We start from the raw sequence: 27,203 nt of genomic DNA on the forward strand, positions 1-27,203 counted from the left end.
TCAGGCCGCTGGAATTGACGGACTTCGTCGAGGCATCTCCTCGGGTCGATGTAGAAAGTCCCGGTGGAGTGGCCCGCCGTTGTCTTTCTCTCCCCCCGCCACCTTTATGGGTGCGGGGGGGCTGCAGCTAGAGTTCAGATCGGGAGCGCAGCACGGCAAGCGCTCTCTCTCCCTCCCGCGCCTCCCCGCTGGAGCGCGGGGGGAGCGAAGTGGGCGCAGGGCTAGCGCCTCCCGCGCACGCGCGGGGAGAGCGAGGCCGCCGGCCCCCCCCGCGCTTTCTCGCCGGTGTTTCGGCCGCGCGGGGGGGGCGATGCCTGCCACGGGCCTGGCCCCGGCCCCAGATTTGGGTTTGAGTTCGGGTTTTTCGGGGTTTTCGCGGCCGGCGGCGGCGGGCAGGCACAGGGGGAAGGCGAGGCTGCTGCTTTTCTTCTCCCCGCCGCTCCTCCGCCCGCGGTCGGCCGGCGGCCGGCCGGACCCCGGCTGGTGGCGGCGGGCAGGCGCAGGGGGAACGCGGTTGCTGTTTCCCCTCCCCCCGCCTCGGCGGCGGCGGCCCACCGTGTTCTGGATTTGCGCTCGGACTCCTCCGCGGCGGTGGCCCGCACACCGGGCGCGGGGGAGTTGAGCGCTGACTCTCTCCCCCTCTCCCGCCGCGCTGACGGGCCGCAGCGGGGATGTCTGCGCTTTTGTTCGCGGCACAGAAGGAAGAAGCTCGGACAGCGCGGAGGGGCTGGAGAAAGGAGGTTCTGCGGCGGCCGGCGGTGGCGCTTTTGGCGCCGGCGGAGGCTCTGCGGGTGGCACAGGCGGAGGCGGGCAGTCTCCCGTTGGCAAAGCCCGCGCGCCCAGCTCTGCGGATGGCGGCCGCTCAAACCTCTCTGGAGAGGGAGATCTTTGGGCTGCGGGTTGCTCTCGCTCGCCGCTAAAGTCCTCCGAGGGTCCGGGCAGAGCTAAAAGAGCACTATGCAGCTCATCCACGGTTTCACTGTCCTCAGACTGGCTCCATTTCAGCGTTTTAAAAAGCACTCCCCAGGTGGCTACCAGGCTACACACGCTGATATCTCCGTTTATGAATTTTGACCGTAAATGGTGCTCTATCGACAGCCAAAGTTTGAGATCAAAGGCATTGTCCATAGTTATAACAAAACCTTGCTCTTTCACCCACTGGAATAAATCACGCATGGCATCTTCAGAAACACTGAGTCTCATGCGGGGCAGGGCATCCTGCCATGCAAGGTAGGCCAGCTGTTCATCAGCTGAAGTACAGTCCTTCATTATGAGGACTTTATCTTGGCGGCTCCGCGAATGCAATTATGCACACGCTATCTGCTCGGACCCGGGATTTTGAGCTCTGCTTCGCCAAGACGGCCGTTCCAAACCCACTCACCGGCAGGCTCCACTATCCCGTTGGTTTCCAGAACCAGCTTCCTCTTGGAAAGCCCGGGAGAATTCCACTTACCCCTCTAGGGGGAAGGGCTGGCTTTTTCCCGCTCGCTGCTTACCCTCAGGGGATTAGCAGATCACGTCGGTTGCTCTCTGACCTCGGGGGTCGGCTGCAGTTTATGTCGGGTTACCGGACCTCAGGGGTCGGTGTAGCATCACGTCGGGCGGTCACCAGATGTCGTTCCAATTGGGAATGGCTTTAAAGAACGACAATGGACTCTCAAGGGAGTCACAACGCGAGAATTCCTTAGTTTATTGCTTTAGCCCTGTCTTATAGACAGATACGTGGAAAGTACAGAAAGGAAACTCTTATTGGTTAACAAAGTGCTACATCACCATCATTGGTCAGGGGCACTTTGCCCCCCCTGACTCTCTCCTGCAAGGAGAAACAACAGGCTGCAAAACAACACCTGCAAGGCTGTTTAGTATCTCTGAGAATTGTTTTAATTCCTTCTCATGAATTTCTCAGGCTAGGCTTCAGTCAGGCCTGAGAGCTATGTGGCCTGTAATAACTCCAGGCACTCTGGTTCAGATTTAGCATCCATACCTGACTGAGCAGGATGATGTCACACTAAAGACAACTGACCTCTTGAATGCAGCTCTGTTCCTGGGTACCACAACTGAAGAAGGCCCATTAGAGCATGACTGTGTAGAAGTAATAGAGGACACCTATTTGGCAAGAGAAGACCTGAAAGACATCCCACTGGAGCAAGCAGAGTGAGAGCTATTCACAGATGGAAGCAGCTTGGTGGAGAACGGGACCAGATACGCTGGATATGCGGTAACAACAGTCAGTGCAATAGTGGAGGCAAAAGCATTATCAGCAAATGCATCTGCCCAGAGGGCAGAACTGGTTGCCTTAAGCAGAGCACTAGAATTGAGTAAAGGGAAAAGGGGAAACATCTGGACTGGCTCAGAGTGTGCTTTGGAGTAGTGCATGTCCACAGAGTGCTGTGGAAAGAAAGAAGACTGCTGTCTTCTCAAGGTACACACATTAAATATCAAGATGCAGTCCTGCAATTGATAAAAGCAATACAAAACCTGAACAAGTAGCAATTATGCACTGCAAAGGACACCAATCAGGAAACTCCAAAATTTGTGAAGGGAATCGAAAGGCAGACTGGACAGCTCGACAGATTGCTTGAGAAGTGCAAAGAACAATGGCATTGATATCTTTAAAAGTTAATGTATCTCAATTTAATTTGCCTCCAAAACAAATATATTCAATAGGAGATGAGAAATTGGGGCATTTGCTAAATGTTCTGAGTTTTGAGACAATTTAGGGAATTTTGTGGGATTTTCATGGAATTTTGTGAGAAATTGAGGAGATTTAGGGAATTTTGTGTGATTTTTCTGGAATTTTGTGGACCTTTGTGTAGATTTTGTTGGATGTTTCTGGAATTTGTTAAGGTTTTGAGGAGATTTAGGGAATTTTGTGGGATTTTTCATGGTTTTTTTTTTATATTTGAGGACATTTTGTAGGATGTTGGTGGAATTTGGTAGGGTTTTGAAAAAAGTTAGGGATTTTTGTGAGATTTTCTGGGATTTTGAGGTAACTTGAAGAATTTTGAGGGATTTTTCTTAGATTTTCTGTGAATTGATGGAGATTTTGTGGGCTGTTTCAGGAATTTGGTTGGGTTTTGAGAAGATTTAGGGGATTTGTGGAATTTCTCTGGAAATTTGTGGTGCTTATCATAAATTTTCTGGGATTTTTCTTAAATTTTGTGGACATTTGTGGAGATTTTGTGAGATGGTCCTGGAATTTTGTGAGATAATGAGGAAATTTAGTTTTTTTTGAGGGATTTTTCTTGAATTTTGTGGACATTCGTGTAGATTTTGTGGGATGTTGCAGGAATTTGGTTGGATTTTGATAAGATTTAGGGAATTGTGTGGGGCTTTTCCAGAATTTTGTGGGATTTGGAGGAGACTTGAAGAATATTGAGGGATTTTTCCTAGATAATGTGGAAATTTGTGGAGGTTTTGTGAGATGTCTCTGGAATTTTGTAATGTTTCCAGAAGATTTAGGGAATTTTGTTGCATTTTTCTGCAATTTTGTGGGGCTTTTCCAGAATTTTCTATGATATTGAGGAGATTTTGTGGGATGTTTATGGAATTTTGAGGGAATTTTTGTCGGATTTGTACGAGACATGAAGAATTTTTTGGGATTTTTCTTCGATTTTTTTGGAAGTTGTCGGAGATTTTGTGAGATGTTGCAGGAATTTGGTTGGGTTTTGAGAAGATGTAGGGAATTTTGTGGGATTTTTCTGGAATTTTGTGGAATTTCTCTAGAATTTTGTGGGATATTGAGGAGATTTTTTGGGATGTTTGTGGGATGTTTGTGGGATTTTGAGGAGACTTGAAGAATTTTGTGGGATTTTTCTTGAATTTAGTGGACATTTGTGGACATTTTGTGGGATGTTGCTGGAATTTGGTCAGGCTTTGAGAAGAATCAAGGAATTTTGAAGAATTTTCCTGGAATTTTAAAGATTTCTCTTGAATTTCTTGGAATTTGGAGGAAACGAAGAATTTTGAGGGAATTTTCTTAGATTTTGTGGACATTTGTGGAGATTTTGTGAGATGTCTGTGGAATTTTGTGAGATAATGAGGAAATTTAGTTTTTTTTGAGGGATTTTTCTTGAATTTTGTGGACATTTCTGGAGATTTTGTGGGATGTTGCAGGAATTTGGTTGGGTTTTGAGAAGATGTAGGGAATTTTGTGGGATTTTTCTGGAATTTTGTGGAATTTCTCTAGAATTTTGTGGGATATTGAGGAGATTTTGTGGGATGTTTGTGGGATGTTTGTGGGATTTTGAGGAGACCTGAAGAATTTTGAGGGATTTTTCCTAGATTTTGTGGAAATTGTTGGAGATTTTGTGGGATGTTGCTGGAGTTTGGTAGGGTTTTGAGAAGATTGAAGGAATTTTGTAACATTTTCCTGGAATATTGAGGATTTCTCTTGAATTTCTTGGAATTTGGAGGAGACTTGAAGAATTTTGAGGGAATTTTCTTAGATTTTGTGGAAATTTGTGGAGATTTTGTGAGATGACTGTAGAATTTTGTAATGTTTTGAGACGATTTCGGGAATTTTGTGGGTATTTTCCAGAATTTTGAGGGGCTTCCAAAAATTTTGTGGGAGTTTTCCTGAATTTTGTGGAAATTTTTTGATATTTTGTGAGATGGTTATAGAATTTTGTGGGATATTGAGGAAATTTAGTTAATTTTGTGGGATTTTTCTTGAATTTTATGGACATCCGTGGATATTTTGTGGGATGTTACAGGAATTTGGTAAAGTTTTGAGAAGATTGAGGGAATTGTGTGAGGCTTTTCCAGAATTTTGTGGGATTTTTCTTAGATAATGTGGAAATTGGTGGACATTTTGTGGGACGTATCTGGAATTTTGTAATGTTTTGAGAAGATTGAGGGAATTTTCTGGCATTTTCCTGGAATTTTGTGGGGCTTTTCCATAATTTTCTTTGATATTGAGGAGATTTTGTGGGATGTTTCTGGAATTTTGTGGGATTTTTGTGGGATTTGGAGATGAGTTGAAGAATTTACGGGACTTTTCCTAGATTTTGTGGAAATTGGTAGAGATTTTGTGAGATGTTGCAGGAATTTGGTTGTGTTTGGGGAAGATTGAGGGAATTTTGTGGGATTTTTCTGGAATTTTGTGGAATTTCTCTAGAATTTTGTGGGATATTGAGGAGATTTTGTGGGATGTTTGTGGGATTTGGAGATGAGTTGAAGAATTTTGAGGGATTTTTCCTAGATTTTGTGGAAATTGGTGAAGATTTTGTGAAATGTTGCAGGAATTTGGTTGGGTTTTGAGAAGAGTTAGGGAATTTTGTAACATTTTCTTGGAATTTTGAGGATTTCTCTTGAATTTTGTGGGATTTGGAGGAGACTTGAAGAGTTTTGTGGGATTTTTCTTAGTTTATTTTGGAAATTGTTGGAGATTTTGTGAGATGTTGTAGGAATTTGGTTGTGTTTTGAGAAAATTTAGGGAATTGTGTGAGGCTTTTCCAGAATATTTTGGGATTTGGTGGAGACCTGAAGAATTTTGAGGGAATTTTCGTAGATTTTGTGGAAATCTGTGGAGATTTTTTGAGAAGTCTGGAATTTTGTAATGTTTTGAGAAGATTTAGGGAATTTTGTGGGATTTGGCTGGAATTTTGAGGGGCTTTCAAGAATTTTGTGGGAGTTTTCTTGAATTTTGTGGAAATTGGTGGAGATTTTGTTAGATGGTTCTGGAATTTTGTGGGATATTGAGGGAATTTAGTGATTTTTTTGGGATTTTTCTTGAATTTTGTGGACATTCGTGGAGATTTTGTGAGATGTTTTGGGAATTTGGTAGAAATTTGAGAAGATTTAGGGAATTGTGTGGGGCTTTTCCAGAATTTTGTGGGATTTGGAGGAGACTTGAAGAATTTTGAGGGAATTTTCTTAGATAATGTGGAAATTTGTGGAGGTTTTGTGAGATGTCTCTGGAATTTTGTAATGTTTCCAGAAGATTTAGGGAATTTTGTTGCATTTTTCTGCAATTTTGTGGGGCTTTTCCAGAATTTTCTATGATATTGAGGAGATTTTGTGGGATGTTTCTGGAATTTTGAGGGAATTTTTCTGGGATTTGGAGGCGAGTCGGAAAATTGTGAGGGATTTTTCCTTCATTTTGTGGAAATTGGTGGAGATTTTTGAGATGGTGCAAGAATTTGGTTGGCGTTTGAAAAAATTTAGGGAATTCTGTGGGATTTTTCTTAAATTTTGTGGGAATTTGTGGAGATTTTATCAAATGTTTCTGAAGTTTGGTTGGGTTTTGAGAAGTTTCAGGGAATTTTGTGGGATTTTTCTTCAATTTCCTGGGATTTTTCTTGAATCTTGTGGATGTTGAGAAAACGTGAAGAATTTTGTGGTGTTTCACTTGATTTTTTTCTGGAATATTTCTGGAGTTTTTTCGAATTAGAGTAGATTTTTGGGATATTTTTGGAATTTAGTGGAATTTTGTGTAATTGCATCAGGTTTTTCTGTAATTTATGGTGTTTTTGTGGAATTTTGTGAATTTTTTAGAGAATTTAGTGGGATATTTAAATGCTTTAGGGATTTTTGTGGGATATTTATATAATTTTGTGAGATATTTCTTGAATTTTCAGGATTTTGAGTCTGTTTGGTGAATTTGGTGGTATTTTTGTGGAATTTTGTGGAGTTTTTCTGGAATTTTTAGGATTTTGAGAACATTTGGGGCAAGTTTTATGAAGATTTTGATAAAAAGGTGGGAAAAAAAGTGTTAAAACTGCTGAAATTTCAATAAAGAAAGGAGAAAAGCAAAATCATCCCAAGGGACCTAAACTGCGCACTAAATCCGCATGGTTTGGCCTAACATCAGCCAAATGGGGTTAAAATCATCCCAAGGGGTCCAAAGTGCAACCACAATGGCATAAAAATGCCCAAAGCGGTGTCAAACCCACTCCAAATGGCCTAAAATCACCCTGGGGTCTCCCAAATGGGTGCAAGGTCCACCCTGAAAGTCGCTGGTTTTGCCTCAAATCACCCAAAGGGCCCCAACATCAGCCAAAGTGGCCTGAAACGCCCAAAAGGGACCTGAAATCACCCGAAAAGGGCTCGGTTCGAGCGGCACCCGGACTGGGAGCGAGACCCAGATGGAGACCGAGACTGAGGCCTAGAGCGGGCCTGAGACTGGGACTGAATCCGGCACCGGCACCGAGAGCGGCACCGCTCCGGGACCGGGACTGAGACCGGGACCGGCACCGCTGCGCCATTGAGATCGACACCGGGACCGGAATTGGCTCCGGGAGTGCCCCGGGACTGCTCCGAGACTGAGAGCGAGGCCAGCACAGGGACTGGGATCAACACCAGGAGCGCTCCCAGAGCAGAACAGGGATCTCCGAGTGTTCTCAGTGTGGGAAGAGGTTTCCCAACAGATCCATTCTCTTCCGGCACTATCGGATTCACAGGGATGAGAGGCCTTTCCGCTGCCCCGACTGCGGGAAGGGCTTCAAGCACAACAGCAACCTGGTCAAACAGCGGCGCATCCACAGCGGGGAGAGGCCCCACGAGTGTTCCCAGTGTGGGAAGAGCTTCTCACAGAGCTCTCACTTGACCCGACACCAACGGAAGGGAAGCCCTGCGAGTGCCCCGAGTGCGGGAAGAGCTTCGTGCGCTGCTGCAGCTCCATCCCCCACTGGAGGAGCCACCTTGGGAACATTCCTGGAATCCACCTTGGCAATACACCTGGCTGCTTATCCTTCTCCTTTGGCCACAGTTTGCTTCTCATCTCCATCTCTTTGCACTCCAAAAGCCAGCAGGGATCCATCTGTCACCTCAAAACAACTCAATCCCACGCAAAACAGCTCCATTTGACCCCAAAAGGGCTCAATCCCAACTCCAAAGGGCTTGTTCCACCTCAGAAAATCTCAATCCCAGGCTAAAAGAATGGATCCGAAGAAATGCACAATGTCATTTATAACCTACACAACAGTAAGTGAGTAGAAGTTTGCTCCTTGGAAGAAATGCTCCAGAGTATATAAAAATACAATATTGGGTTTCAATTACTTATGCTGAACAGCACTGGAAGAAATCCAGGTTGGAATTCTAATACCATTTCAGAGTGTCTTCATTCTTGCTCCTCTAAGAACATAAAAGCAATGATGCATTGACAGTCAAGGCAATGCAAGATAAATGCAGTCTTAGGAAAAACCTTGAGATAATCCAAGTAAATTTGGAGAGCACACATTTCTCTGTATGTTGTACAGTTCCAGACATATTGTTGTAATAAATATCTTTCCCATGGCATCAGTAATTACAGGAGCATGCAAGTAAAATGATCATTGCCCTCTCCCCCCCCAGTTTTACTCTTTAAATAGATCTTTTAGAGATCAATATCAAAAAGAGGACTGAGGGGTTATTTGATCATAGTTTCTAACTGCCTTCTCAGGGTAAAAGTACAGGATATGAAATAACTGTTTCATCTAGCAGCAAACAATACTATGGGTACAAAAGATACAAAAATTCAGGAGAAAATACTTATCAAAATTTTATTTTTTTTTTTTTTTTTTTTAATGTGGAGTGAATGGCCAGTAAATCAAAACATGAAGAAAAGAGTAGATGCCTCATAACTCAATGTCATCAAAGCCAGACTGAATGCTTCTGTGGAAAATCCCAAGCACTAGGTCTAAGTTGTGGCCTTGCAATCAAAACTAACCGATGGGACTGGCCCTAATCGCTTGTGTCTTTAAAACCAACTTCTCCCTCTAATTTGCATTTCTACCTTGCCTTGTATAATGCTGATAGTTTTCATTCACCTATTGAAATACTTCTTCAATTCAAAGCAATGGATGTATTTGACCGTGATAAATGCACAAACAAGGCTGGGAAATATTTTCATATGTATCCTCTAATTTGGACAAGTAGATACACGGATAAAAGCTGAGATGGGCCAAATAAATTTAGCAGAAGCATGTGAGGACATAATCAGCAGAGTCTGCTGGTGATGCAGAATTGTAGAGGTCAACACTAAGAAAAAAGTCAAGCTGGACACAAGTATAGGTTTGGACAGAAGTGGGGGGAGAGCAGCCCTACAGAAAAGGATCTGGGGGTGTTGGCTAAAGAGGAGTCAGCAGTGTGCCCCCAGGGAACGTCATGCTGGGGCAAATGAAACACAGCATCATTAATTGGTCAAAAGGGGGAATTACCCAGCAGTGCTGGCAGCTGGGGGAAATGAAGCTGAGCAGCAAACTCTTTGCTCTCTCCAAACACCTGAGGAAGGCAAGGTGCTGATCTCTTCTCCCCGGTATCCAGTGATAAGACAGATGGGAATGGTTCCAAACTGAGCTAGATGAGGTTTAGCAAGCATTTTTATCAATAGACATGGGTCAAACACTTCCTAACAGGCTTCCTAAAGAGATGATTGATGGTTCCAAGCCTGTCTGTTTGAGAGGTACTTGGACAATGAGCTGAATAACATTCTTAACATTTTGCTCAGCCCTGAATTGATTCAAGCAGCTGAAGGAGGCCATGGGACTGCTGGAGACCATGGATAGGATCAGAGGGCTGGAATACCTCTCCTACGATGACAAGCTGAGAGAGTTTGGTTTGTTCAGCCTGGAGAACAGAAGGCTCTGGGGCAACCTTAAAGCACCTTAAAGGGGGGCTCCAAGAAAGCTGGAGAGACTTTTAAAGGACATGTAGTGATAGGATAAGGGGAAATGGCTTGAAACCAAAAGAAAATACATTTAGATGAAATGTTAGAAATTCTTTAGGGTGAGGCTGGTGAGGCACTGGAACAGGTTGCCCAGAGAAGCCGTGGGTGCTCCGTGCCTGAAAGTGTTCAAGAGCAGGCTGGACAAGGCTTGGAGTAACCTGCTCTAGAGGAAGGTGTCCCTGCCCGTGGCAGCGTGATTGGAACTAGATGATCTTCAAAGTCCCTTCCAACCCAAGCCATTCTATGATTCTGTCATTCTATGACTGGTGTAGGACTCTTCCAACTGAAATAGTTTTTTCCACTTTTTTTTGTTGTGTGACCTTCATGACTCACTGCTCAGCTCACTGAGGCAATCTGCCTTCCCAACAGGAACAGAAATGGAAAGCCCCATGAAACACTCATCTTAGATGATTTCACACAGCTCAGTCTCCTGGGAAAATACGGCTTAGCAGCTTTTCCAGTCCGTGCACAGTTCTTCATTGACATAATGCATGAATTTGAAGCAGGGCCATCACCTCAGGGTTACTGTAAACTTCCAGACATGGGTGTCACAAGAAACATCGGACTCATATTTGTATTCCAAGTCCATCAGTCTAAGAAAACAGATCTCCTTGCAGAACCACTCTATATCTCAAATATTGAGCTGCCTGCCTTTGCAGGAATAGCTCAAATTGTTCCTGTGTGAAGAAATGCCCTCATACGTAACTTAAATATATACTTTTACAGGAACTTGATCTCAAAGTATGGCTGAGTGGAGCACTTGGTGCTTAAAATGGCAGCAAACTTGTGTTAGTGCTATTCACAGATAGATCCATCCCGAGCAATTCCTTTGATCCTTAACTCTTTCACACTCCCATCCTTGTCATCTCCCTGCTTAGCTGCCTACAGACACTCCATCTTAAAATTCAAATAGTTATGTTATTGGAGACACCTTTAATTTTCTGACACCTCTACTTCTCTGACACCTCTCAATATTTTTCTTTACTGTTTGCCACAGACCCTGGAGCACTGTCCCATTCCTGCCCCTCCATCCTCTCCTCCCCCCAATCCCAGACAAAAAAAATCCTATTTTAAGAAAAATCCTATTAAGAAAAAATCCTATTTTTTCTTACCTTCTATCCTCTTGTCTTTTTCCACCTCCATATATGCATCTAGAGACATACACACTATTTTTGTTTGGCTGTGGAAAGTTTGTCTTTTCAGTTCCTTACAAAGTATTTGAAAAGGTAGCATTTTTTTACATTTAATTAAAGGCCATAAAATATCCCAAATGATGCCTTAGAGAAAAAGGCAGCAAACACTGTTGAAAGTCCTGGCTTATGGTCACTGATGGAAATCCAGCCCCTTAGCCCAAGTGGAAGGGGCATAGCCCATGTATTTGGAATGACAGTTCTGTGTTCTCTTGGTTAGATTGTGCTCCTGTTATGGAATAAACTGATGAAGTCCTCCAAGAAAGATGAAGCTGTGGTTGGTTGTTTGGGCTTTTAAAAATGATGATTTTTAAATGACACATTGTGGCATCTCCCTATGGCCACAGACTTGCAGCCAGAAGTTACACAGAAAAAAAGGACTGTAGTCTGTCTGCTTTCAAATGTCACACCTGCACTGTGTGAAGAACTCCTGGTGACATTGAGGCCATTTAATTTTGGACCATCTATTCCTGTTATATGGCAGAGACTAATAACTTTGAACAGTAGCACAGGCCCCAGCAGGTGCCTTGTTTTCCTTGGGCAGCCTTGGCGAGGGGCAGGAGCTTGTGGGCACAGGTGGCTGGTGTGCTTTGTGTGCCTTGTGTGCCTGGCCTGGTGTGGGTTTTGTGCTTTGTGTGGCCTGTGTGCTGCTGGCTGTGGCTCCGAGTCCGCTGTGGCCATAGGCAGCCCTGGTGGCCGGGCTGTGTGCTCTGCGTGTCTGGGCTGTGTTGGTGAGGCTGCGGGGCACGGCAGGAAGGTGAGCGCTCCTGAGAGGGGAAGCAGCGCCTACGGCCAGAGCGCCCTGAGAGCGCCCGATCCCGCCTGATCTCGGAAGCTCAGCAGGGTCATGTAAATCATGTAGGACTTTTCTCCTAACATGAGTATCCTGGGGATTTCTCAGAGCTGTTTTAAAGGAAAATACAGGACAATGTCCTGGATTCCTTCTTTATGTTCCTAGAAAACCTTCTGCTAAGCTGCTTGCCTGTGTCTTCACTATCTAGCCTGAGACTTGGGTGACTAATCCTATTAATTAAGGCAGCATTATGATTAATAGCTCCATGGATCAGTCAAAGGTAGATAACATGTTGGAGTCTGAGTGTGTCCCCTTGTTTTTAATACTTAGTTCTAGGATTCAAAGAAACACTGAATTTCATATAATACGAAATTCATGAGCATGTTTTCATGGTGATACATGAAAACAAATGTTAAAGTTAGATAGGAAAAGTGTGAGTGTGTAGATTAGAAAGTTTTCTAAATCACTGGGTGAAAAAGTAGTTTAGAGAACAAGAGACAAGATGGAGGATTTAGGGTTTTTCTCTCTTGTCCTTCTTCTTTCTTCTTCATGTTCTTCTCCTAGGGGTTTTTGGGTAGTAGTAGGTGATTATACAGAAAATACCGTAGTGCAGCACACAAGTGTTGGGTCGTTGGGACACTAAGAAAAATAACTCCCTGCAAAAGCTTACTAAATCTCCACCATTTCCCACTAAATCTAAGAAAAATCCCTCAAAATTCTTCAAGTCTCCTCCAAATCCCACAAAAATCCCACACAATTCCAGAAACATCCCACAAAATCTCCTCAATATCCCACAAAATTCTGGAAAAGCCTCAAAAAATTCCAGAAAAATGCCACAACATTCCCTATAACTTCTCAAAATTCTACCAAATTCCAGCAACATCCACAACATATCCAAAAATGTCCACAAAATTTCACAAAATCCCACAAAATTCCAGTAAAATCTGATGAAATTGTTAGCGTTCAGGAACACACATCATCACAGAATGATTATATGAAGGTGCTTTATTGAAGAGCTCTGGGTGTCAGGGGTACAATGATTATATGAAGGTGCTTTATTGAAGAGCTCTGGGTGTCAGGGGTACAATGATTATATGAAGGTGCTTTATTGAAGAGCTCTGGGTGTCAGGGGTACACAGACCCAAATCTGACCCATCTTGGTTTTGAGCTGAACATGTTTTATACTCTATCGTTATATAACTTAGATATTAATTATTAAACTTACATTGATCTATTGTATGCATTGTTTTTACCCAAGCATGGATTTCTCGTGTTCCCCTCTCAACCCCCTAACATTGTTCCTCATGTTCTTTAAACAATAATTATATTTAATCACATCTAACAATTCTATCATTTATCATATATTGATTACACAGGTGCAGTTTCACATGATCTTTAGCAAGCACAAGGCCTAACATTTCCCAGGGCCTACTCATCTTGAGCTTTCCAAGCCTAATTTTCTTTCTGAGTCCCCAAATTTTCTATGATTTTAGAACCTTTTACTATCATTCCCCCCTTTGAAAGCATTTTCACTTCACTATAAGTGCAAATGTTTTCACTTGACACAGTCCTTTGTTTCTGAGTTTACACTCGATGTTCTTCGAATCCTTGATTGATGTAAACGTTGTCCTGGATGCTGTCAGGAACTGGAGAACCAGAAGATGGTGGGGGTGGATCTTGTGTCAGTGTCTTTATTATTTTCTGGTTCCAGGATGTTTTCTTCTGTATTTCTCCCTTGAAGATGCTGTAAATTAACCAAATTGCTAAGAATACAATTAGTAAGATGATCACACTCTCAATGATCATTTAATCCATGAACTCACATTCCATCCTAACCCTTGGAAGATTTTGCCTAACCAACTTGTAGTCAAATCCTTTTGCTCTTCCTGTGCTTGGTGCTCTATTTGTTGCAACTGATTGATGTCATGTTCTACATCTGCAGTCCCATTTGGGATGTGGACACAGCAATGATCAATCCATCCCTTAAAAAACCCACACACTCCATGCTCTTTCAGGAGTAATAAATTGTAATTGTACATTTAGTTCTTTAAATCTTTCCCAGCTCACTCTTGCCAATTTCTCTACCTGACCTGTAGGTTTGTACAACATTTCTTTATTCTGATACTTTGCTCTAGGACCAAGCAAAGACTCTAGGGCCCAGCCAAATTTCACTCCACAAGAGGGTTCTTGCCAAGTGACATCCTGATTCTGTTCCTATCCTAATCTTCCCTAGCTATGCCTGTGTCTAGCCACTGAGTTGTTTTTAAGCACATTTCACATTTTGACATTACTGATTTTACCATTGTTAGCATCCGTACCGAGATTAATTTTTGTTTCATCCATTTTACCAATGCCTCTGCACCCCAATGACATTTGTTATGTTTCATTTATAGAATTTTTCTCATTATCAAGGGGGTAAACACTATTTGTCTTTGTGCAGTTACATACCACTCTTCTGAATTCTTTTGTGCATTTAGCAAATGTCCCAATTTCTCATCTCCTATTGAATATTTCGGTTTTGGAGGCAAATTAAATTGAGATACATTAACTTTAAAAGATATCAATGCCATTGTTCTTTGCCCTTTTTGAGCAATCTGTCGAGCTCAAGTCTGCTTTTCCATTTTCTTCACAAATTTTGGAGTTTCCTGATTGGTGTCCTTTGCAGTGCATAATTGCTACTTGTTCAGGTTCTTGTATTGCTTTTATCAATTGCAGGACTGCATCTTGATGTTTAATGTGTGTGCCTTGAGCAGACAGCAGTCTTCTTTCTTTCCACAGCACTCTGTGGACATGCACTACTCCAAAGCATACTCTGAGCCAGTCCAGATGTTTCCCCTTTTCCCTTTACTCAATTCTAGTGCTCTGCTTAAGGCAACCAGTTCTGCCCTCTGGGCAGATGCATTTGCTGATAATGCTTTTGCCTCCACCATTGCACTGACTGTTGTTACCGCATATCCAGCGTATCTGGTCCCATTCTCCACCAAGCTGCTTCCATCTGTGAATAGCTCTCACTCTGCTTGCTCCAGTGGGATGTCTTTCAGGTCTTCTCTTGCCAAATAGGTGTCCTCTATTACTTCTACACAGTCATGCTCTAATGGGCCTTCTTCAGTTGTGGTACCCAGGAACAGAGCTGCATTCAAGAGGTCAGTTGTCTTTAGTGTGACATCATCCTGCTCAGTCAGGATTACCTGGAATTTCATCATCCTGCTTGGAGATAGCCAATGGCCCCTCTTTTGTTCTAAAACAGTGCTCACCATGTGTGGCACAGAGACATCTATGTGTCTACCCATGGTGAGTTTCCTGGCTTCTTGTGGCAGCATCACGCTGGCTGCAACTGCCCGCAGGCATGAAGGCCATCCAGCACTCCCCTTGTCAAGCTGTTTGGAAAAGCAGCCGACCGGCCTTTCCCAGCTTCCCAAACCTTGGCTCAGCACTCCCAGTGCTAGGTGTAGTCTTTCATGCACAAACAGCTGGAAATCTTTGGACAAATCTGGCAATCCGAACGCCGGAGCAGTTGTCAATGCCTCCTTCAGTTTGAGGAAGGCCTCCTTCTGTGCTCTGCCCCAGGTAAACGGCTGCGTCTTCTGGGCCTCATCCAGGGCTTTTGCAATTAGTCCATAGTCCATGATCCACAGGCAGCACCACCCTGTCATCCCAAGGAAGACTCGCAGCTCATGCACGTTCTGGGGTTCTGGAATAGCACAAATAGCTTGAATACAATTAGTACCCAGCTTACATTGCCCGTGTGAGATTTCACATCCCAGGGAAATCACACTCTGCCAGGCAATTTGTGCCTTTTCTTTAGACTCCTTATATCCTCCCATTCCCAGCTGATTTCAAATTTCAATTGTTACCTTTATGCAGGTTGTTCTCTCTTCTGTAGCTATCAGTATATCCTCAACATACTGTAACAGCAGGTATTGTTTTCTCAGTACTTGCCCGTTCTCGGTCCAAATCTCCAGCTCCTTCCCCAGCTGGCTTCCAAATAGGGGTGGACTGTTCTTGTAGCCTTGTGGGAGTCGTGTTCAGGTGAGCTGAGTTTTCCTTCTATTTTCTGGACTTTCCCACTCAAAGACAAACAGTTTCCTACTTTTTTTGTCAAGGGGTATGCAGAAAAAGGCATCTTTTAAATCAAGTACAGTAAACCATTTCTATTTCTCTTTTATAGATGTTAACAATGTGCAAGGATTAGCTACCACTGGGTAAATATCTTTAGTTATTCCATATATTGCTCTCAAATCCTGCACTAGTCTTTATTGGTCAACACAGAAATTTGGGCTCCAGTGTGAACTACAAAAGTAAAAAGTGGATGTATAGGACCCACTATTATTGAGAAACCGCTCAGACTATTCAGCCTAGTCTTCACAGAAGTATGGAGAACACCATTTATTTCTATCTTTAGCACACTTTTATAGGGTTTTACTGGGTCCCTGGACTAAGCAAGTTACTCTTGGTTAATCCACACAGGTTTACATTTTTTCTCTTATATACAAGGATGTTGTTTTTCTTCATTCTCTCTGCTTCAGGAAAGTTTCAAGGACATGAGCCTTTAATATCACAACTTATACCAAAGGCTGGTTTGTGCAGACAGGCCTTTACTAAAATATCATGCCCACCTTCTGTTCAAATATTCTCTACACACTATTGCTGTAATCAGTATGTCTCCAGTTTTGTTATCTCTAGTGAGCACTTGAAATAAAAGCAACCTCTGCCTCTCTGCTCACCCAGGAGAGGCAGAGTTCCCAGTTTCCCTGATTCTGAGGCTCTTTGGGCTCCACTCCCAGAAGCTGAGAAGGAGACGGCTTTGGCTCACAGCCCAGAGCCTGTGGAGCTGTGCTGGGTTATCCAATGGGGCATTCCATACAATGAACTTGGGACAGTGCCAATTAGAAACAACTTCACTCAACTTGGAAGTGAGAAGCCATCTATTACCTTGCTGGGGACCCCCTTCTTTATCTCCAGTGACCACCAATACTGGCAGTGAGAGATTTCTTTTCTCTTGTCTGGGTTTTCCTTAAGAGAACCAATGCATCTAACACCTTTGCTTTCTCTGATTTTTCTTCTGCCATTTTTACAGGTCCATCATTTCTACTGGAATGAATTAGCTCTTTTGGAGGGTAAATTTGATTCAGGAGAGGGGTTTCCCCCTCTTCTGTTTCTTTTAGCGAGTCAGCATTTTTGAATTTTCATCCTGGAGGGCTGCTCGCAACAGATGGATCTTACTCTTTTCTTCATTGAATTGTTTTTGCAAAATTTCAACTAGGTTTTAGAAGGAGTCTATTCTAGTTCTTTCCTCACTTCTTTGCTTAAAGCCAATTTCTAGAGCTGCTGTAAAACAAGCTCCCAAAACTGAGCAGAGTAGAGTTTGATTTTTGCCCAGTTTAAATTTTCTTTCATCTTGTAAAGAACACACTCTATCAATCACATGTTCCAAATTAAACCAGTAACTAAGCACCCACTTTTCCCCTCTTGGAGAAGGTCTGGCATTGTGTTTTGCTAGCAGAGCATAAAATGCAGCTTTAACTTCTGCACTGCCCTTTTCAGTCATTTTTACAAAGGGAAAACCACTACAGGGAGGTATAAACTTCAATTATACACACACACACACACACACACCCACACACACACCCACACCCACAGACACACACACACTGCTTTTTGCTTCCCTGTATGGGTAAAAAGACCAAATCTGCTCGGGAGGCACTCTTTCAGTTTAAAATTCTGATTGTCTCTTTGCTACACCAAGCACTCAAAATTCACACACACAACAACAACAAAAACATTCCCACCCTTTTGCACTAAGAGATCATTTGTGAAATTCTGCAGACAGAGCCCTCAAGTGAGTGTGGGGTGCTTTTCACCTCGGCGTGTGCAGTTTGTGGGAAATTCGAGTTGCCCCCCTTGCTTTCTAGACACCGCTCACTCTCTTGGGAGTGTCGGGCTGGGTGCGGCTGGAGCAAAACATCTTTCCCCTAATACAGACTGCACAACAAACCTGCAGCCCCTTCTGTCTGTCAGAAATCCTGTCCGTGACTCCAGTTTAAATGTCACGATTCGCTAACGCCAGTGGGAGTCGCGAGAAGTTTGTTTGATCTCAGAGTGCAAAAAGGACAGAAGGGATTTCAGTTTAAATCACAACAGCAATAATGTACATTTATTTTAGTGATAACGAGGACTATGTGATAGAGGAGAGGGGGAGAGAGAGAGAGAGAGAGGAGAAAGAAAACAAAGTAAAGAAAGAGAGAGGTTATAGCTACCAACAGATGAGACAGTGTCACAGGGGTCTTTTTCCATGGGGAGATCTCACCAAAATCAATTCAGCCTTATGTAATTCTTCCCCAAAGTGACCTTGTTTCCAGTGTGCTAATAAGCACCCCAAAGGAGAAGTACCTGCTATGAGAGCATTGCTGCCCAAAACCCCTTTAAGCTTCTCCATGTCACAACTACAATACACCACAAATGCCGAACCTGCAACGCTTTCGCAGTCGTCTGACGGACGGCGCCCGGGCAATCCCAACAGGAATTCCTTTAGCCCAACCAAGCGCAGCTTTTGCTGCGTCTTATTGGCAGGCACCCAAACCAAAGTGAAAGCACCTTACCTCTTCTCCTGGGGACGCTGTGAGCAGCGCAGACGGTCGCGGCCGATGGGCTCCCCGAGAATCCCTCGGTGCCGGCTGGAGCAGGATCGGGTCACCAGCTCGCTCAGCAGCACTCACAAGGTCCCATCTGGGTCACCAAAATGTTAGAGTTCAGGAACACACATCATCACACAACGATTATATGCAGGTGCTTTATTGAAGAGCTCTGGGTGTCAGGGGTACACAGACCCAAATCTGACCCGATTTGTTTTTGAGTTGAACATGTTTTATACTCTATCGTTACACAACTTAGATATTAATTATTAAACTTACATTGCTCTATTGTATGCATTGTTTTTACCCAAGCATGGATTTCTCGTGATCCCACCCCAGCCCCCTAACATTGTTCCTCATGTTCTTTAAACAATAATTATATCTAATCACATCTAACAATTCTATCATTTATCATATATTGATTACACAGGTGCAGTTTCACATGATCTTTAGCAAGCACAAGGCCTAACATTTCCAGGGCCTACTTTTCCCAGGGCTTGTCAAGCCTAACTTTCTTTCTGAGATCCCGAATTTCCTAAGATTTTAAAATGTTTTACGATCACCTCCAGACACAAAGAGACCTGTCTGAACAGTCACAGTGCTACATCTATTTTTAATTTTAACTTTTATAAATTTTTCCAGAGCCTGCTGGCTGTGTTCAAGGTTTTCTCCCTATTTCCTCCCTAGTGCACATTCTCCAGAAACTCTGCTTTTACATCCTTTTGCATTGATTAAAGTTACCTGCAATGACGAGTCAATCCAAACCCTGGGAAAACTTGAACTTAAATGTGTACCTAGGCAAAATATTTACCTCCCACATCTGAAGCCATGAGCTGCCAAGTACTGTCCCCACTGTCATACCCTGTCCCCTGGAGGTGTGCTGATGCCATTTCAAAGGGGTTGCCAATGAAAACAAGTTTGAATATTTTGGTAGTTTCCACATTGGCATTCAAATCCTTGACTAGAAAAATCACAAGTCAAGATTTCTAGGATTCTTCCATACCAAAGCTGTCATTCTCACCCTGGATTTTAGAGTGTCTGAACAGTCAGACAAGGTTTTAGTTTTAGACTCTAGAGACAAAGTCCCTGCTGTTTGGCGATCCCATTCCACCAGCATATAGTCCTGATGATTCCTTTAGGCAGGAGCAGCAAAAGGCAAGAATGAGCAAAACAAGCTGCTCCTGTGTTCTCATGTCCAGCACAGCAGTAACTGGGAGTTCAAGAATGGATTCAGGAGACAATGGGTGCACAGGGAGACACCAAGACTTTGGGATGCTGAAATGGACCAGCCTGGTGCCTGTGCCCGGGCTGCACCGCGCTGAGCTCCAACTGGACAATCTAACAATGGTTGAATGGACACACCATGGGCCACTGGAGACTCCTACTCCTAGTTCTGTGAGCTACACTATTCACCTGTCATTCACCAGATGATTTTTTCATCTTTGCTTGAAATCCAGGAGAGGAAAAGGTCAACATGGAAAAGTGTTCTCCCAGTTCTAGTGACAGCTGTGCCTGCACACCACCTGTGCCCATGGCAGGGTGCTTGGAGACTGCATGATGTTGATGATACTTTGCAACACCAAGTGCTCAGGGATTCTGGGATTGCCCAAGTGGAGAGCAAAACTGAGCCGTGTAAGTCCCTGCTTTTTTTCAGCGCATGCTGCTTCTTCCTTTGTTCCAAGCAAGTCCAGGATTTGGTTTCATGAGTCTTTAAGGTGCCTGGACAGATGAGAGGGAGGGCAGCTGCAGCATAGGGCTCCTGCCCCGTCAGACTCACTCTCTCTCTCTCTCTCTCTCTTTCTCAGGATGGTGCCAGTGCCGCTGCCTTGGGACACCTGAGTGTGGAAGGCAAGCTCGCCCTCAAGCACGGCCATCCAAGTCAGTCACGGGCACAGGCTACAGTTGAAGCTGGCAAGCGTTGCTGTGAGGCTGCAAGTGAAGAGAAAGCCATTGTGGCCAACTCTGCTGAAGCCTTTTGCCAAAGCAAAGGCAATTGTGCCCACAGCCTCCCCCTGTTTGGCACCCGGCTGCTGCGGACGCCTCAGTGCGCAGGTGCCGACGTTGGGGCTGCTGCTGTTCCTGGGCACACTCTGCTGCTGTTTCTGTGGGCTCCAGAGCCGCTTGGGCAGCAGCCACTGGGCAGCCCTGCCGGAGGAGACATCGCCACCCTCCCCATGGTGGCAGCAGCTCTGTGGGCCCCGAGCTCTGTGTCAGGGAGGCCTCGGTCACAGCAGCGTGGCCTGGGCAGCCGCGAGGGCCCGGGCTGGCCGTTAGCACTGCCTCTGCCCACTGCCCCTTCCTGGAGGCACCCAGTGGCCGTGGCCTGGCAGCACCCCCTGCCCTCCATGTCCCCAGCCAGCCCAGCCTGGGCACCTCGGGCTGTCCCCACCCTCCTGCTGGGGTGGTGTCCCAGCCTCCAGGCCTTCTGCTGCAGGCCTGGGGGACATTTTGGGGCAGCACCGGAGCAGCCTCGTGTCAGGGACCAGGCGGCTGTCCGGGGGCTGCTTATGGCCTCTGACACCCAATTCCTCAGGGCTTCCCACCACCCCGGCTCCTCCAGGGCCTTCTGTCCCCTTGGAACATCCTGCCACCCACTCCCTCACACATCCCCCTCGTGCCTTCCCACTGCCTTGTCCCGTCTGGGCCTCCACAGCCCCTCATCCCTTCACGGCCTCCCAGCACCCCGTGCCCTCAGGGGCTCCCCCAGCCTGGCCCAGCAGCAGCGCTGCAGCCCCACAGGAGCTCCAGCAGCTCCTCAGCCATCACGGCACCAACACACGGGCAGCAGGACACAGATGGCGCTTCCTGCCTGCCACAGGGCTTGTGGCTTCAGCACAACCACCAAAGGCCAAGGGGCTTCTGGCCATTTCCCCTGCACCACTGCACGCCCCGGCAGGTTGCTGAACACAAGAACCCTTTTCCCTCTCTTCCCCTATGCCCCGCACACCCTGGGCAGCAAAAGAAAGGTCTTGGAAATCTTGTGGTTTATAACATATCCTATATTATTTACATACTAGATGGAAACGAAACGAAGAAAAAAACAATCTCTATGAAACAAAAACTAACAGATGGCCCATGTGGCCCCAGAAGACAGAGCCTCTCAGCCCTAACATATCCTACATTATTTACATAGTAAAAAGAAGAGAAAAAAGGAAAAGAACAACCCTTATGAAATAAAAAATCCTGGCTGGCCCATGTGGCCCCAGAAGACAGAGCCTCTCAGGTCAGCTCTGAGTACACCTCCAGCAGCGCAGCCAGCCCAGGCCTGACAGACGAGGCCGTGTCCTCCATGCCCTGAGGATTTGGTTTTCCATCCTCTGGAGAATGGAGTAACGGGCACTCTGGATGGCCCGGAGGACATACAGCGTCTCAAGTGCCAGGTCTGACACGGCACCGCTTCTGTCCTCTGTCAGGCGTTCGAGGGCTGCAAGAGAGACGAACAGAGCCACGGTCAGATCCCAGAGCTGCGGGGGCCCAGCGAGAGCCCCCTGCCAGGGCCATGCCAGCCGGCTCTTGCCTTGGCCAGGAGGGAGCAGGGACCAAGGGGGTCAGCCCGAAGCTGCTGGCCACAAATGCCCCACGTGGCCCTGAAATCTCACTGTGCTCTGCCCACGCCGCCCCTCACCGGCACAGGGAGCAGAGCCCTCCACAGCCTGGCCAGGGCTTGCAGCTGCCCCCGACAGCCAACACTGTCAGCCCACTGCCGTGGCTCACCTCTGCACAAGACCTGGAGCTCTGCGTGCTGCCCCCTCAGCTGCTCCCCGGCCATCCCTGAGAACACAGAGCCTGTCAGGGTCCCAGCAGCACAGCTCCCTGCCAGCGGCGCTGACAGCCTTGTGGCCGCACGGCCTCCTGCCCCGGCATGGCTCAGCCCGGGCCCTTGCCGCACCCTGACTCAGCCCAAGGGCACGGCTGCCAGAGTCCGGCAGCAGCAGCCCCGAGGACAGCCGGGGCTCCAGGGCGCCGGGCCCGGGTGCCGCTGCCGGGGCAGCAGCCGGGGCTGGGGCCGAGCTGCGGCGGGGCGGGGAGGGAGCCCGGGCTCGGGACTCACCGATGACCCTGATGGCCGCCGCTCGCAGGGTCTCCTGTGGGTCCTGCAGGTACTGCAGGGCCCGGCGCAGGTGCTCGGCCAAGGGGATCCTGTGGTCGGCCAGCTGGAGAGAGCGGCAGGAGGGAAGGGTTGGTGCGCGCTCTGCCCCTCGGCCGGGCGCTGCTGCCTGCGGCCAGCCCCGGCCTCCCGTGCCCGGCCAGCCCTGAGAAGCCGTGCGGCCCCCGGGTGCAGCAGTGGGCAGGGGCACAGCTGCCAGCCCCACACACTGAGCACCGGGGCCAGGGGGCTTCTCTAGCCTTTGGATGGCACTTGCAGGCCGCCCTTACCACGAGCCTGGCAAACTTCCACAGTTTCTCCTTCCTCACAGCTTTTTCTAGGTCTCGCCTCTTCAGGAAGTCAGCCGCGCGAAGGAGCGTTGTCCGAGAGGCCTGGGGAGCAGCAGAGAGCCGCAAATGGCCCCACAAGCCAGGGCACAGGAGTGTCCCAGTGCCAGGGGCTGGAGGAGGCTGCAGCCTGCAAGCCTGCGTCAGGGCAGGAGGCAGCTGAGCCCCCTGCCAAGGCGCAGCAGCAGCCCAGGAGTCCTCACCTCTGCCACATGCCGATTCTCATCTTGGCAGTGGAAAAAGAGTGGGAGCAGGCTCTGGTACACTCGTTCCTTCAGGGGCTTTCTTCCTTCTTCTTCTGCTGAAGACATAACTCTTCGAAGGAGAGACATGGAGAGCAGCTGCACCTGGCTATCGGGCTGTATGAAAGGAAGGAAGGAAAAATGACCTCATCATTGGCTTCTTGTGGCCCACATTGGCGCAGGCCTGCAAATGCACAGGGCACAAAGTGTCCAGGCAGCAGGCAGTGGCCGTGGCTGGGGCACAGAGCCTTACATTGTCCAGGAGTTTCAGGAGCGGCTCAGCCAGCTGCAGGGCCCTGCGCCAGGATATTGGGGTGTCTTCATCCAGGAAAATATGGCTCAGGAGAGCAATGCTCATCCTGGCCACGTCACTGTCCAAGTCCCACAGGAGGTGCACTAGTCTTCCTGTCAGGCTCTGAATTCTTTCGGCCTGTGCAGAACACAAGGGTGTGAAAGCCCGGGCAGCTGCCGCAGGGCCCAGAGGCCAAAGGGCTGTCCCAAAGCACTCGGGCAGCTGAAGCAGGAGGCAGGAGAGCTGCGAGGAGCTGCCTCAGCGCCCAAGGCAAAGGCCAGCCAAGACCAAGTGACAGCATTGCCCAGCCTCATGCTGCCCACACGGCTTCAGCTGCTGCCCCCTTCTCACCATGGAGGGACGGTCCCTTAGCAGGAGGAGAGCCCTGAGAACCTGGTGATGCATCTCTGTGGAGTTGTACCACAGGTACTTATACAAGATGTCCATTAGGCTGTCACCACAGTCACTCAAGTCCAGGCAATCTAGGAGCTGAAAGGCACAGGGCAGTGAGAGGGGAGCTGGCCGGCAGGAGCCTGGAAGTGCGCAGGGCTGGGCCCAGGCAGCAGCACAGGGCGCAGGTGCCGTCCCAGGCAGCTGTGGCTATGCCAGGGGACAGGGCTGGCAGGGGGCTGAGCGAGGTAGTGCTGGCCATCAGACTCACCTCCACAAGGAATGCCATGGCAGAGACATCCCAGTGTGGCAACGGTTTGCTGAGCACCTCAAGCAGGTAGCTTAAGATGCTTTTGCACAAGTGGCCGGATGCACGGCGCATTACCCTGGAAGGCGGAAAATAGCAGAAAGAGTCTCAGCAAGGGTGCGAAAAACTTCTCCCAGGACTGACTGACACAGTTGTCCTATTGCCCCAGCACTCTGTGAGGGGATGTGGGCCCGTGAGATGTGGCTGCTCCTGGACACGCTCCTCTCACAGCCTTTTGCAGTCTCCTTGGCCATCCCTCGCTGACGAGGCCCTCGGTGACGAGGCCCTCAGGCCCATGGCCACGGGGACTGTGGGGGGGCATCCCAGGCAGGGGGCACAAATGTCAGAGGCAGTGGGGAGAAGGGGGGCTCACCTGGCCAGCAGACCCACGGCATAGTGGTGGGTGTCAGCACAGAGCAGCGTGTCCCAGCCACGCTTGCGTTCCATTGCCACCACCACATGCTCCAAGTGGAGACTGCAGAGCAGGGCCTTCAGGGTCTGCACTGCAAACCTGTGTGCACAGCAAAGCCCAGGTGATGCTGGGAGCGCTGGCTCTGAGGCTGGGGAAGTGGCAGGGACAGGAGGAGTGGCATGGAGCACCTGTTGGGGCTGGTGGAGAGGCCGTGTTGCTCCTGGCATTCCTTCCAGAAGGTATGGACGTCCTCTGTCATATACAAAGTACTGAAGTACGTTTGGAAGAGCAGATGCACAAAGAGGCGGGGGAAATAGACTGTGAGGATCTGTGGGCAACAGGGCCCCTGGAGGATCTTCCACATCACCAGAGTTGCCTGCAGAGGACAAAGCAGCCCGAGACAGCGCTCAGTGCCGGGGCGTCCGTGTGGCAGGGCCTGAGCGTGGCAGGGAGAGGCCGGGGCAGACACAGGGGGAGCAGCGGGCCTGGTGGCCCTGAAGCTGCCCCTAGGCCAGGTTTGTGGCCAGTGCCTGAAGCAGGGAGATGCAGTGGGGGAAGGAGGCAACAGAGCTGCTGGAGAGGCGGCCAGCCTTGCGGTGAGCAAAGGCCAGCTCCAGAAACTCACAGTCAGGGAAAAGACAGCCGTCTTGTCCCCATCAGAGGTGCCCAGGTTTTTCTGCGGCCAGCTCCCCACCACATTGATGAGGAGCGGTGTCACTTCCTCTGAAATCCAGGGCGAGAGCAAGATGGTCGTCCACATGGCCATAGCAGCTCTGCGGGGTCAGACACAGCACCGTGGGCTGGGCAGCAGCGGGGAGCTGAGCTGGCCGCCAGCTCTGCCTGTGCCCACTGGCCCTGAGCGGCAGTAGCAGCCAGGCAGCCCAGCCCTATGGGGACAGGCCCCTGAGGGGCAGGCTGGCAGCACGGCAGCAGGCTCGGGGGCCGACTTTGCAGCAGGGCTGGCAAAGGGAGCAGCCAGAGGGCCCTGGAAGTCTGTGTTGCTCACAGCCCTGGGCCGGGCTGTACAGGGTGATGGGCTGGGGAGCCCTGAGGCCTCGGGGCAGCTGGGCCCCATACCTGTCACACGTTGGGGCCACCCGCAGGAGAGTGATGGCCACATCATCGGGCTCTGCCTCGGCCACTTGCATCAGGGCCCAGTCCATCCTGTGCTCAGCAGCCTCATTGGCCATGAGCCACTGGTGGATGTACCTCACCACGCCGGGCACCTGGAGAAGGCACAGGGAGACTTGGAATGCTAGCAGAGGGAGTCAGCAATGTGCCCAGCTTCTTCCCCAGACAAGTGCTTCTCTTCCAGCCCGCTGCCATGGCCTCAAAAGCTTCAAGTGAGCAGCAGGCGTGGCTTGGGAAAGCCAAGCAATTGCTGGAGGATCAAAGGCTGGCCACAGGCTGCTTACTTGCTCTGGATTGAAAAGAGCCGTCTCTACAAGCAGATCCAGCTGGGCAGCGCTGCTCTGTTCTACCAAGACCTCTGAGGATGTCTTGACCTCAGTGTCCATAGGTCTGGTGTCTTCCTTGCCAATTCTCTTGATGTATTGGTAAAGAAACTGTAGGAGAAGAGCAGGAAGGCAGGGAAGTTGCATGGAGTGCTCCAAGTGCAGTGCTGGGCTGAGCAGTGCCAGCAGGCCCAGCCCAGGTGGGGATGGCTGCAGGTACCTGCGCTGCTCTGCGGAAGCGGCCACGGGCGGTGTCCTGCTCTTGTGTGCCGTCCATGGCTGCATCTGGCAAAGAGCAGCCAGAGCTGAGGGGCTGCGGGAGAGGCCGGAGAGCACAGCCCAGCCCTGCGTTCCCCAGGCAGGGACACTCTAGGGATGCCCCAGGGGATGCAGCACGGCCACTGCTGCGGGGGCAGCCCCAGCCCCTTTTTTGTGCTGTCCATGGGTGTGTCTCCACAGGACAGTGTGGGATGGGATGAGATGGGATGCAATGGGATGGGATGGGGCCAAGATGGCCGCAGGCACCAGCCCTGTGGCCCAGCTCTGCCACTCACCCTCCTCCAGTGGCTGCAACTGCTGCACCTCTTCGGTCTCTGGTGCTGGGGCAGCTCCAGGGCCTTCTTCCTCGACCTCCTCCTCCTCCTCCTCCTCCTCCTCCACCCAGGCCAGCTTGGGCACTCTTGGGGGTCGCTGCTCCCTATCTTCTTTCGGACTCTCCCATCCTTTCCATAGGAACAGCACCAGGGGATGGCATGGCATGGAATGGGATGGGGCCAAGCTGGCAACAGACACTAGCCCTAATGCCGAGCTCTGCAACTCACCCTCCTGTGGTGCCTGGAACTCCTGCACCTCTTCAGACTCCTGTGCCAGGACAGCTCCAGAGCCTTCTTCTTCCTCCTCCTCAAGCCAGGCCAACTTGGGCACTCTTGGGGGTCGCTGCTCCATGGCAGTGACTGGATTTATGGCTGCTTGCAGGAGAGATGGCTCGGAAAAGCTCAGAGTCAGCAAGTCCTGCAGTCGTGCCTGGAAGGCACCTGCAAGACTCAAGTCCTGGCAAGATTGCAAGACAGCGAGTCCTGCACTTGGGTCTTGAGGGCTCCTGCCAGAAGGACAGGAGGCTCCTCAACAGGGACTGTGGTCTGGTCTCAAGGGCAGAGACTGCAGGGATGGGCGACACGTCGGCAAAGCTCCGGGTCACCAAGTCCCACGGTCTGCCCTCAAGAGAACCTTAAGAAGGAAGGCTCAGCAAGGCCACAGGTCAGCAAGACCTGTGGTCTGGCCTCGAGGTCACCTGTAGTAATAGTGCTTCAGAAAAGCTCCAGGTCCGACACAAAGGAGTGCGCTGTGCGGGGGCTCCTCACAGCACCGCTCTGGCGCGTCCTGACCCGTCGCGTGCACCGAGCACTGT

The 27,203-nt window shown here is 48.6% G+C and overlaps 1 protein-coding gene across 1 annotated transcript; it reads right to left on the reverse strand.

Moving 5' to 3' along the window:
- On the reverse strand, window positions 1–27,203 carry LOC147646570 (maestro heat-like repeat-containing protein family member 7). Its single transcript, XM_086873242.1, has 15 exons — window positions 26,016–27,203; window positions 25,757–25,906; window positions 25,419–25,567; window positions 24,967–25,114; window positions 24,530–24,717; window positions 24,303–24,440; window positions 23,894–24,008; window positions 23,584–23,721; window positions 23,194–23,370; window positions 22,902–23,057; window positions 22,642–22,743; window positions 22,316–22,418; window positions 21,979–22,035; window positions 556–785; window positions 1–102 (listed from the first exon to the last, which is right to left on the reverse strand). The coding sequence occupies exons 1-15, from the start codon at window positions 26,070–26,072 to the stop codon at window positions 1–3; spliced, it is 2,010 nt and encodes a 669-aa protein (XP_086729368.1). The 5' UTR covers window positions 26,073–27,203.

The sequence above is a fragment of the Cyanistes caeruleus genome, unplaced genomic scaffold (assembly GCF_971803275.1).
Source record: "Cyanistes caeruleus unplaced genomic scaffold, bCyaCae1.hap1.1 HAP1_SCAFFOLD_91, whole genome shotgun sequence".
NCBI lineage: Eukaryota > Metazoa > Chordata > Aves > Passeriformes > Paridae > Cyanistes > Cyanistes caeruleus.